The sequence below is a fragment of the Procambarus clarkii genome, chromosome 6, assembly GCF_040958095.1.
Source record: "Procambarus clarkii isolate CNS0578487 chromosome 6, FALCON_Pclarkii_2.0, whole genome shotgun sequence".
In the NCBI taxonomy this organism is placed as follows: domain Eukaryota; kingdom Metazoa; phylum Arthropoda; class Malacostraca; order Decapoda; family Cambaridae; genus Procambarus; species Procambarus clarkii.
The window spans coordinates 4,290,170-4,303,545 of record NC_091155.1 but is presented as its reverse complement, the minus strand read 5'-3'; the positions used below and the strand labels follow the sequence as shown (position 1 = coordinate 4,303,545).

At 42.0% G+C, this 13,376-nt stretch overlaps 1 protein-coding gene across 1 annotated transcript in view; it reads left to right on the top strand.

The window, feature by feature from the left end:
• Nucleotides 1-13,376, top strand: part of LOC138354908 (uncharacterized) — a 269,529-nt gene that overhangs the window by 12,109 nt on the left and 244,044 nt on the right. Inside the window, exon 2 of the mRNA XM_069309390.1 lies at nucleotides 1,031-1,114. Coding sequence (XP_069165491.1) covers nucleotides 1,094-1,114 — 21 coding nt within the window. The 5' untranslated portion in view covers nucleotides 1,031-1,093. The remainder of the gene's footprint in view (nucleotides 1-1,030; nucleotides 1,115-13,376) is intronic.

The following is a 13,376-nucleotide window of genomic DNA, read 5'->3' as shown; positions in this document are numbered from 1 at the left end:
CTGCATAAGTGTAAATTCAGATAATAATTGGCAATTAATGGTTACAAATTGGGTTCGAGGTTTATGGAACATATTCTCTTTTAACATAATAGCATGGAACCAAGTGATAATTTCAAGCATATGCTAAACATGTGCACATGAATGGTTGTGTGTATTCGTGAACAGAATCTGCCAAGATTGGGACAAATGATCAGTACTAATTTGTTTTAGTCTTATCTTCATATTATTCTTATGTTTGAGTTTATCTTCGTTATTTGGTCTGATAATAATTGTTCTTATGTGCCTATTTATAGATTAGGCCTGTCGTATGTGACTTGATTATGTTCTGGTTTCGTCTAAAATTAAAGCTTCACAAATTATCTCATAAATAAGGGGAAAAAAAACGACATTACCCATCGACAAAATACCACTATTTTCTGTATTGTGAACCAACCAATGAAGACTAACTGGAATTATTTCAATATCAACGTTTTCATCTGTATTAAAATAAAGAAGTATGTATTTTCGTTACATTTTTCTACACCGATGTTCCTCGCCATTCTCAGTTTTTATTAGCTTACATTTTTTTCTATAAATAACTCCTAAAATATTGACCAACATGACTTCAAATCAGACCGACCTTCAAGGCCGTGCCGGTTCTATTCTTTTAATCTTTAGCAACCTTCAGTGTCTCTAACTCTTCTCATAAATATAACATTGTGGCAGTCGTTTCCTCAACTCTGCTATCACACCCAGACACCCGCCATCATTAATCTATGAAGAATGGCTCTCTCTACTGCGTTAGTTCAGGCTTTCACTCCCGCTCTGGAAAGATACAAGTCACCCTTGAATACATATATAATAGTTTCCTCTGTTGTCAATAAATAATATTGCAATGATTGTGCAATAAATGACAGCCAGCAGTGTATTATTGTCTTGATAAGCACCTTGGTAATCTAACCAATTTTTAAGATTTGAATATTCAACCAGTTCCATGACTCATATACTAACAAATATCTCTCTCCGTCTCGCCCATATGGAACACCCCAAGACCTATGCGGTCCTGTGCGTGACGTCACAGTACCAGGAGTACCGTGATGGCCGGGGAACAGCTATGGACGATGGAAACAGATGGGTGAGTATTTGGTCCTTCTACCAGCCCTCAATGTACACAGTTATGTTTCTAATTTGTAAAGAGTTCTAATTTGTATTTGTATTTTAAATTATAGACATTATTTGTGTGGGAGTAATAACTAGAATATCCTTACTAGGTCATAATTACTCTTTATTTCCTGCCATTGGGTCATCAGTTGCCTAATCCAATAGCTCAGTTCACCTGTTTATCATACCATTGTTACAATGATTCTGGTGCATTGGGTTAACAATAGCAGCTTCTCTATGTAATCCGCTGTAGCTGTTGACGAACCAAGTGCTGAAGGATTTTCATCTGGCAGCCCTGTAGATCATTTGTTACTCCAGTTTCAGCCCCATGTCCTGCTGTTGTTTGTCATACTTAACTATGTTTCTTTTTCGCAAGTGATGGGTTGCCATGTGTCACTTGGGAAGGGTTACCACCCACCAAACACAAAACTTTTCTCTAATATTTTTATTTGGTTATAGTAAGGAACCACCGTAACTATTTGTCTAGCAACGTAATTTTATCGGTACAAAAACCTAATTTTCAGTCTGCCAAACTTTAGATGTTTTATCACACAAACAAAAGACTTTTGTTGTCGTTTATTGCATATCTTTTAAATTGGGTACAATTATATAGTGTGAACTGACCGAATTGTGCTTTCGAGAATTGAGCATCAGCTCTTTGGTCCTGCCTCTCAACCATCAATCAACTGGTGCACAGATTCCTGAGCCTATTGGGCTCTATCATAACTACATTTCATAACTTTCAATTCGTCCACATTAGTGCACGTAGTCTGTCTCTACCACATCACTGCTTAGTGCCGTGATGTGGTGGAGGCAACTCTGACCCAAAAAGCTTTTTTAAATGTCTGTGGCTCACTTGGGTACTTGGTTTCCACCTGTGTCTCCCTGTGCATGTATTCCCGGTGTTAAATAAACTGTCTTTGTCTACCTTATCAATTCCTCTGATAATGATGGTATGTGGTAATCATGAATCTCCAACTCTTCTATCTTCCAGCGACGTTAAGTTTAATTCACGTAGTCTCTCTTTGTAGCTCATACCCCTCAGCTTGGGTTCTAGTTTGGTGGTAGACCTCTGAACATTCTTCCATTTAGTCGTTTGTTTGACTTCATGTTGGAGCTCCATACCCCAGGATTGGTCTGACAAATGTGGTATACAAGGTTCTCAATAACTCCTTACACAAGTTTCTCAAGGCAGGTCTTATATTGGCCAGCTGATATATATGACATTGATGATATCCTCTTGGTGTGGGCTTCAGGGGAAAGTCTAGGGTGATTTCAACCCCCCAGATCTTTCTCACTCCCTGTGTCTACAGATTTCATCTTGCAAATAGTACCTAGTATCTGGCCTCCTCTTCCCTATACCTACCGTCTTTACTTTACATTTGCTCGGGTTAAACTCTTATAGCCATATGTTGGACCATTCTTTCATTTTATCTACGTCAACTTGTAGGATAATGCTCTCCTCTGGTTTTATTATTCTCATAATTTTGGCATAGAGAGGAATGAGTGTACACCTTCTGGAAGATTATATACGTATATTAGAAGCAGGATAGGTCCGATTATAGAATGCTGTGGGATTCCGCTGGTGACATTACACCACTCTGAGGTCTCACACCTGACAGTAATTATTTGCTTCCTATTGTTTAAGTAATCTCTTATCCACTTTCGTACCCTACCAGTTACCCTTGCTTGTTTCCTCAACATATGTACCAGCCTCTTACGTGGTACTGTGAAAAAAAAGCTTTCCGACAGTCCCAGAAAATTCAGTGTGTCCAGCCTTTTCTTACTTACTTAATCTTTGTCACCTGGTCGTAGAATTCTAGTGTTAGAATTCTAGAATTTAGTAGTAGAATGTGTGAGTATGTGTGTACTCACCTAGTCATACTCACCTAGTTGTGCTTGCGGAGGTTGAGCCCTTGTGTGTATTTGTATTTGTGTGTTTCTGCTTGTGATGGTGTCTGTATGTGGGTGTGTAATTGTCTTTGAGTGTTTGTTTGTTTCTGTTTGTGTGTGTGTATGTAGTCTTTAAATTGTATGCATCTATTTGTGTGAGTTTGAGTGTTTGAATGTGTTTGTGGGAGTTTGTGTTTTGCGTATACTCACCTATTTGTACTCATTTACTCTTGGACCCCGTCTTTCTAACCGCCAATTCTCTTGAGCATTTATTCCTGCAAAATTATAATTTACATTTTTTTTGGCTGATTGTGAGGAGATGGTTCACCAGCTCACTTACAATAGTGCTCTTATGCCTGTGGGAGCCAGTACACTTGTTAAGTGCACTTGTTAAGTGGGCGGACTTAAATTTGGTAACCAGCAACCGAAACATCTAGTGTTTGGGCTCATGTGAGAGCCCCAGTCATCAGCAGTCCAGAAATGTTACCCTGACCGGGGTAGCACGTCTGTGGAGAGAGATATGCCGATAGCATCATCTCATTGTATGGCTTGAGCGAGACTCAACTTTGCGCACAGCTAGGCCGCAGGCGTGGGTGAGCTGTGGGCCTCCCGCGCCCTAGCCAGTCATCGTCATGGAAACAGCCGCCATTTTAGTAAGCATCTTGAGCCGCCATGTTGGTCGGCCATCTTGGAGTTGCCCTAGGGGCCTTGCTACACCGTCGCTGATTGGTTGAGAGGGGTAGGCCGCTGTATGCCTTCCTCTCATTGGTTATTTCGAGGAGGACGCAGGAATCGACGGTGTAAGCATCATTCTGAACATAGCTGCCACTTTGTCAAGATGCTCTCTGTACTCAATTCGGCCAAATTGAGTATAGGGCGTCGTGGTGGCTTGACTACTCAACTGCTTCACCTCCTGCTTCATCTACGACTGGGTCATCACAGAATCCGGCCGAAGTCGTCGCTCGAAGGGGGGAAAAGACAATGTGAAGAGTGAGTGGGTAGAGAAGACCTTGTGATCTGGGATCGTGGGGTAATGTGCATACGAGCAGTAACAGACTCGTAGATCCCATACCAGTGATGATTAGACTTGCTAGTGCTCAGTAGCAGTCGATGGGAATGGGGAAATTCGTGTCAGTGTTTTAAGGCAGATTTCCCATGTTTGTGTAAGACGCTATCGTTGTGTGCGTCACCTGGGTACGAACGCTTCACTTCACCGGTGGGTCGAGGGTGCGAACCGAGCCGTGTTGTGAGGAGAGGGTTCGAGTGCGCGCAAATTGTACGTAAAATACCACGTGAGGTACTAGCGCCGCCTACGCCACCTACCACTGTTGTGAGCGAGCCAGCCACCCGTAGTTTGGTGCCTGATGTATGGGAATGGTGTGTAAGCCGGCAGTATGAATGAGTAAGTACCTATGTGTGTATTTCTGGTGATCAGTTAGTCTCTGAAAGCTTGAATTTGAGGTCAAGTGTTCCTTCACATTGTCACGCAGCACCTGTGAGGTGAAGTGAAGTGAAGTGTGGACGAGGAGATAATCACCCTTTATTGTCATCTTGTCAGTCCAGAGGGACTTACGTCTTGTGTACACAGACGTACAGTGTGTGTGTGTGTGTGTGGGTACACACAGTAACAGAGTATACATAGATTAGCCAAGGACTGTGAGGATGTCCATGTAATAATTATATTATTCCATTGTGGTAATTAATCATTTTTGATCGTCCGTGGGACGGAGTGATATCATTTCCATGTGTAATCTTGCAGGTGTGGAATTCCAACACTGAGCGCTCAGGTTAGTGTGTGTGTGTAACGTCAGTGATTCCTGGCAATGATTATTGTGGAATGTACCACAGTGTGGTCTTAATTTCTTGTATTGTTCTCAGGGCCGTCACAAGTGTGATTTATATATATATGTATTGTGGTAGCAGTATTAACGTAATTTTGGTAGAATTTGGTGAGTGACGAGGCTGTCTGGAGAGACCGCCATCGCTCTGTCGAGTAACGTAACTCTCGAGAGTGTTTATCGGCATGCGTGATAGATAAATCACTCACACATGTGATTTAAGGAGTGCGAGATCTCCTTAGTGTTCCCAATAACGTTTGATAGCTGTAGGCTACATGTGTCAGCAGTAATTATATATATACATAATCGTAGTGTCACAGTGCCCAGTGTTATTGTGTTATTTACTGTGTGGTAAGTGCAAATCTAGGACCTATGTTCTAGGGGTTATTGAGAGCACTGGGGTTATTTGCAACTGTAAGTAAGTAAGTGTGTGCAGTATTCTAATATTTGGAAATTAGAGTACTTGCCGTGTGTGTTATTGCAAAGGGGTTGTTATTTAATGGTGATTGTTGCTAGTGTTGAGAATCACCGTATGTGATTGCAGTTCAGTAAAGTCTTTGTGGGGCAGTGTTCTAGAGGGTTCATCTCCTGTATGTTATTTTGCTAGGTTCTGCAGTATTGTCATTGCAACCGGATTGTAACGTAAATCACTGTGATTTGTTAGTGTGATTTGTCATTGTCGTGGGTGAACTCGGCTGTAGACGAGTACTTGGGTACACATATATTCTCCTGGTTATCTGGTAGGACATCGAAGTCCAGTATTCAGTGAGGTGATTGCAAGGCAATTAATATAACGTAACCAAGGGAATGCCCATTGCTTTAAGAGAATTTGTTCTTTGACAATTAGAGTAACATAGAATACGTTTGGGTTAATTTACTTTCCTGCAAGCAGCTACGGTAGTCTCAAGGAGCCTAGCCATCAGCCAGATAAGAATTAGAGTATTGTCTGTCGTAATTAACGGTCAGTGCGCCGGGTAATTGACGTGTTTCAGGAAGTCAAAGTAATTAACCTCGATCCTTGTTTGATCGACTCACACGAAGGCTCCATTGTTCCATTAACGTAACGTCGTTATTTATCTGCCTGGAAGTACCGGCACTTGATTGACTCGTGGGAGGAGTAACGTCATTTTAGAATAACGTAAACGTGGGGCTAATTACTGTTATTAGCCACCTGAATTGGTCTGAGTATGGACGGCTCAGACGGAATTCATACCTTAATGTAAATTGCTGAGCCAGTGTGAAAGGTTGCGTATTTTAATTGTTTAATTATTGATCTTGAGGATAGTAATTAATTACTCTAAAGGTAATCACGAGTGATTACCGTTCTCTTAGCACTTTGGACATTGTAAATCAGAGTTTACCATCGCTGAGTGATTAGTAACCGATTAACGTAAATTAACGTAACTAGTAAAGAGATTAATCAACTGTCTGGTAGGACAGGGATTAAAGGGATTTTCTCACTGAATGCTCGACGGGTAGAGTGTTGTGTAATTTCCGCGTTACTAGTGACAGTTGTAAGAGTTATTAATTTAACGTAAATGTTATTGTGTTATTAACGTAAATCAATTGTTATTGATTGTTGATAGTCCGTGGGACGGAGTGTTAACATAAGGAGTAATTTGAGGAAGGGTGCTGGAGTTGCCAGTGAACCCATTAGTTATTGTTGTCATTGAAAGACTACTGATTTGATTGCATTGCAACCGCTGTTGCAGGTGTAGACTGCACTGAGGCGTAGAACAGTTAGGAGGTTACTGGAGACGTGTTTCAGAACCCACTGTGTCAGTTGTTGTAATTGTGATTATAGATCTGTTAGTTCTTGTTGATTCCTCTGTGGTCACGCTTATGTTCGAGTTAGTTCATTATGCAGTCCGAGGGGCTGGTGTCTAGCTGTCATTGATAGTGTCACAGGAAGGATTTCGAGTAACGTCATTGACATTTCTTTTTGTTTTGTTGTAGTAGTTAGTTTTTTATTGAATAAACTAAGTTGTTATGGTTAACACTGTCTTTTCGTTACACCCCACACATTATTATTGTTATGCAAGTGTTCTTCACACTCGACTAATAAAATTGAGACTGATTCTGAGTTTTGGACCAAATATACGGCACCACACAACAATAAATTATTGTTGTGAGAGCCCTTGACCTACTCGCTAGATTCACTTCGGAGATTGGCGAAGGTCGTCGGCCCAAGTGGAGGGGATTTCAATTTTCATTGGCGTCTCGGCATTTGCTCGCGCCTAGTCAATTGTTCATACATGGTCCCAAAGTGAGGAATGAGCTGTTTACTACACTGGTGTGTTAGCTAAGCAAGTCCTTCCTCAGGCGACCTAATTGAATATCACGACAGGAATAAAGGTTAAAGAATAAAGAAAATTCTTAGAAATTTTCCGAGCTCAATTCCTTATACCAATTTCATTGTATTCCAACTTAAAACTCTCACACTGATTATGGTATTTATTTTAAAATTATTAAAAATATTTAGTGTGTTTTTGTGTGTGTATGTGCGCGCGAGTTTGCTTATTTGTTTCTTTGTGTTTGTGTACTCACCTAGTTGTGGTTGCTAGGGTTGAGCTTTGGCTCTATTGGTTGACATCCTCGCAACTGTCAATCTACCGGTGAACAGACTCCTGACCCTATTAGATTCTAACATATCTACATTTGAAACTGAGTATGGAGTCTGCCTCCACCACATCACAATCTATTGTCTTTCATTTGTTAACTACTCTGACATTAAAAAAGTTCTTTCTAGTATTTCTATGGCTCATCGGGTTACTCAGTTTCCACCTGTGGAAATTGTGCTTGTGAGAGTTAAGCTTCGGCTCCTTAGTCCCGTCGGTCAACTGTCAGTCTACCAGTGTACAGGTTCCTGAACTTATTGAGCTCTTTAATTGAAACTGTGTAGGGAGTCAACCTCCACCACATCACTTCCTAATGCATTCAATTTAATAATGGATCTTGAAATTAACAAAAAAAAATCTAATTTCTCTGTGGCTCATTTGGGTACTTAGCTTTCACCGGCGTCCCGATGAGCGAGTACCACTCATGTTAAATACCCCGTCCTTATCCAAACTGTCAATTCCCTTGAAAATTTTGTGTATGGTGATAATGTCTCCGAGCTGTCTTCCAGTGACATGAGGTGCAATTCACGCAGTCCTTCCTCGTAATTCATGCTTCTTAGTTCTTGGACTAGACTAGTGGCATACCTTCGAACATTCACCAGCTTCGTCATGTGTTTAACAAGGTAATGACTCGATGCTGGGGCCGACATACTCCAAGATTGGTCTTACACTATGTGGTTATCTTGAGCTCAAGCTCTTTGTGGTATACAAAGTTCTGAATGATTTCTTACACAAGATTCTAAAATGTAGTTCTGATGTTAGCCAGCCTCGCATACGTCACTGATGATATTCATTTGATGTGAGCTTCAGGAGACAGGTTCGGCGTGTGTGCAAGTACTCACCTAGTTGTACTCACCTAGTTGTGCTTGTGGGTGTTGAGCTCTGGCTCTTTGGTTCTGCCTCTCAACTGTCATTCAACTGGTGTACAAATTACTGAGCCTACTGGGCTCTATCATATCTATATTTGAAACTGTGTATGGAGTCTGCCTCCACCACATCTGACACCACCACTACCCTGAGACTGCAAAAGTTCTTTCTAATATCCATGTCGCTCATTTGGGTACTCAGTTTCCACCAACGCTTGAACTTGAGATGCTTGAACGAGTTTCGTAATAAACATTTACATTTTAATTTACATTTTCAAAGACTTTAGTTTACACACACAACTGTAACCTGAAAACACTAAACAGAGTTTTACTTATACTAACACTAAACAGCTTATTCGTCTTGCATATATTCGCACTTGGGTGAGGTGATATGGTGCAACAGTTTTGGATGAGGTGAACAAATTTGTGATAAATGGAAGACAGAACACGAAACAACGGGTATTAGTTGGATATGAGAGCATAAGAATGGAAGTAACTGCAGAGGGCCTATTGGTCCATACTTCCTCATGCTTCTATATTGCTTCTGAGTCTTGAAGTGGGTAGAATATAGTTGTGCATTAATTGGCTGTTGATTGCTGGTGTTGAGTTTTTGATGTGTAGTGCCTCGCAGATGTTGAGCCGCCTACTATCGCTGAACCTATCAATGATTTCTGTGTTGTCTGTTAAGACTTCTCTGGTGATGGTCTGGTTGTGAGAGGAGATTATGTGTTCCTTTATGGAGCCCTGTTGCTTATGCATTGTTAATCGCCTGGAAAGAGATGTTGTTGTCTTGCCTATATATTGAGTTCTTTGGGGCTAACAGTCCCCCAATTGGGCATTTGAAAGCATAGACGACGTTGCCACTCTGAAAAGAGTTTTTGAAATCAGTCTCATTTTGCCAAAGCGAAGTTCCGGCTTCTCGTGGAGGAGGAGGTAGAGGTGGGTAGATCAAACTTTAGATAAATATGGACCCCCCATAGCTGTCGTTTGTGAGTGTGAACTCAACTGACCATGTTGCTGCATCTCTTAGGGAGGCTGAAACGAAGGTAAGGTCTATCCTACCTCCTTGGATATGGGTGGGTTCATTCTTGTTTAGGATTTGGATTTCTAGTAGCTGGTCAAGTTGATGTGCTATGTGAGCGCCAGCCTCGTTTGTTGTCCTCAAGCCCAGTGTCAATCGATGATGGACATTGAAATCACCACAATTTATTGTGATTGAGGTGGTCCCGTGTCCAAATAACACTGAGAGATCCATTTCAGCTTGTGGAGACCTGTAAACATTAAATATTTAAAATTTGTCGTGTGTTAGCTCAATGGATACTCCCATCACAATGTCTCTGACCCACAGTCGGGTGGGCTGGATCTGGGCTTGGAGATCAGGTTACATTTTACATTGATGGCTCATCCTCTTGATTGCCCGTTACCCATGTAAGGAAGGAGCCTCGATAACCTGAGATTTTAAGTTCTAATCAGTTCTCAAAGCAAGCTCTCACGTAGTGTCAGGATGTCTATGTATTTGGTTGTTGCTATGCATTTGCCAGTGTTGCAATTTTGTGCGCAGCTAATGCACATTCCATTGCAGGGGTCTTTAGTCCTCTATGTTGTTGAAACTTGCTGATATTACCGTGTATCCATGGAGTCAGATGAACTCGCCCAGGAAGTTGAAATTGGAGTTGAGGATCTTGGTGTATTTGAAATTGGCTCGTCAAGGTCGCTTTCAGAAGTACCAGACTCTACCTGTGTTTTTAGGAGTGTTTCCTGACCTGCGTTCTTGAAGGGGAGAATATTGTTTTTTCGAATTTCTTGACCTTGTGTTCAATTGTCTTTCGATTCTCTGTGGTTTGCTTGATACGTGTTTCGAATGAAAACTTTCGACCAATTACGTGACCAAGACCTTAAGAATTGGCCAGCTGGTGTCCAGTTATGCGAGAGCCCTAATTACTGCTGTGCTGGTTTGGGCATTGTTTATTCTTCGGACCTTATCAGTGGAAACTCGGACACTCTTGCCATCATTGTCCCCACTGTGATTACTAGATGTATTGGGCGGGCGATTACGTCATCGATTACGATTACCCAGCCATCCCTCTGTCCTAAACGGAGGCCTTCACACCCTCCACCATGACCGATAGTGGAGGGCCATGTGCCCCCTCCACCTGGTTTAGTTTTGGTAAGCTCCATGCTGCTTTTGTGGGCAGGGCAGCTGGTATATGTTTTCGTTGGGGCTTCTCCTCTGTTGTAGGCGGGGGCTACTTGGATGCTTTTAACCCTTTCGGGGCATCTTAAGCACTATCGCTCAGCCGACACGCGCGCGGTCAACTTAAGAGGTCATGGACCCAACGTGCGGGCGAGCGAGCGGGCAAGCGCGCGGTGACACCTAAATGTGTATTCTCGTTTGAGTTTTCTCACCTTAATTCTCGCGCTACGTCGTTCGTTTTGGTGTTATTGTGTTCGCAATTAAATTCCCTACGGGTGTGTATGAATATAATGTCCAAAAGCCTGGCGTGACTCCCAACAGCAGAGCCTAAATTCGGCAAAAGTTACCCGTGAGCGCACAAAATCAGTTAAATGTGTATACTCGTTCCACTATTCTCACCTTAATTCTCGTGCTACGTCGCTCGTTTTGGTATCATTGTGTTCGCAATTAAATTCCCTACATATGTGTATAAATATAATGCACAAAAGCCTGGAGTGTCTCCCCACAGAAAAGACTAAATTTACCCGTGAACGAGCACCAATTTGTACACAGCAACCTAATGGGTATACTTGTTCAGTTTAATAACATCAAATCTCGTGTTACGTCTTTCATTTTGGCACCAGATTGTTCGCAATAAAAGGCGCGCCTTTTAAAACTAGGCCCATAATAATAGAGTAATAACTGTAATTTTAACAAATATTTTAATTCTGGAAGCTCATCATCATGACGTTATCTTGAGATGATTTCGGGGCTTTAGTGTCCCCGCGGCCCGGTCCTCGACCAGGCCTCCACCCCCAGGAAGCAGCCCGTGACAGCTGCCTAACACCCAGGTACCTATTTTACTGCTAGGTAACAGGGGCATAGGGTGAAAGAAACTCTGCCCATTGTTTCTCGCCGGCGCCTGGGATCGAACCCAGGACCCCAGGATCACAAGTCCCTCGTGCTGTCCGCTCAGCCGACCGGCTCCCCTTATCACGTCACAAAATTATTTATATCTTTCCAGTGTTCTGACATAAATTTTTGTGTTACATCTTTCATTTTGGTATCAAATTGTTCGCAACGTAAAGGCGCGCATTTTAAAACTAATCCCAACATAATAGAACAATAAATAGAATTTTACCATATATTTTAATATTTGACTAAAAACCTATTTATAATCTTTCAAGTGTTCGGACATCAAGTTTCATGTTATATCTTTCATTTTGGTATCAAATTGTGCGCATTATAAAGGCGCTTATTTTCATACTATCCCGAGGTCGATGGGATAAAAAATGAATTTTATACAAATATTTTTGTAGTGGACGCAAGTCAGGTCCAAAGTTTGGATTCAAGAGAAGAAAATTGGACGAAAGTCGGTCCAAAGTTTGCGATACTGCTAAGTTCTAAGTGAGGTGTGCATTGGAGCAATTTGGGCACTTAGCTTGGACGGGCTGGTTTGCTTGTGTTTATCAAGGCATATTTCCGTGTCGTGGGGTTGTCTGAAGAAGCCACACCTCACTGGGCGTTGGCAACCATCCTTGTGATGTCCAAACCTCTGACATCAGAAGCATCTCAGAGGCTCTGGGGTGTAAGGCCTGAGTTGGAACACGCCCCAAATGCCTTGAACAATCTTCTCTGGAATCCATCCTTATACTCTGAGATGAACTTGTCGTGTTTCCGGCCTCGTGGATTTTACCTGGCATCTTTCTGCTAACACCACATAGTTCAGCTTTTCGAAATGTTTTAGAGCCATGTACAAGGGATAGTGAAGGACAATGATTTTAGTTTTATTGTCCTCTGGCTTGTGTTCGTCGCATTTACTTGAAATTTTAAGAATAGTTTCAGTTGTCTCGTCTTTGGGTCTCAGAACATATTCGCCTCTGGGGTTTGGCTTTGCTCTGATCTTGAGCTGGGGGCACACTTCATGGTCCACTACAGTGGCGTACGAGAACGTACCTTCAGCATGATGCACCTTGATGACTGGCAGTGCGGATTTAGTCTGAATAGATGGAGTGCTCATCCGTAGAGTCCTCTTTTCTCGATTGGTCATAGTGGAGTGGTTCTTCTTGTTAGCTATGGCCACACAGGACGCCAATCGCCATCACTGTCAGAACTTGAACCGGAGAGAGTCTTCCGTCTGTGATTGGGAGCAGCAACGTTGGTTTCCACACAATTAATCTGGTGGTCCATTCTATCGTCCGGATGCTGACTGTGGAGTGATGTCTGTGTGGTAGTTATGCGTGAGGAGACGAGGGAGACTAGGACATTAAGCAAGGCAAGAGAAAGATGTGAGATGGAAATCTTAGAGAAAGAATAAACGCAAGGCAAAAGGTACGGAATGTAAGGTGTAATAAAGAGTGTAATAATAGGAGTAAGACTGGGAACGTAAGAGAAATAAGAGAAAGAAAACAGAAAGAGAAAGGCAGAGTAGGCTTATGTTAGGGGTCACGTTTGCTAGAAAGTTTAGTCTTGTTAATTACATCTACCTCCTTAAATTAGATCTTCTTAAAATGCTTCTACCGAAACTGGCCTATAAGTATCATATCAAAAGTTAATATGACCAACAAGACCCCTTAATTCTCCCTTACTAAACGTTTTCCTTTGAAGGCAGGCATTATTTATATTTAGTTTAAGCTGTAATAGTAATGCAAAATGATCACTTAGCATTTCATCTGCAGTAAGACAATTCCCCTCTATGCCCCAGCATTTATCAAACAAGCATAATCTAATCACCCGCCCCGCAGAAGAGAGGAGAGGGCTCGCCTAGCAGTTGAGCATCTTCATATTCCTGCAAAATCTGGTACCATCTGCCACCATTATTATTTGCTTTACCCCCTTGATGCTAAAG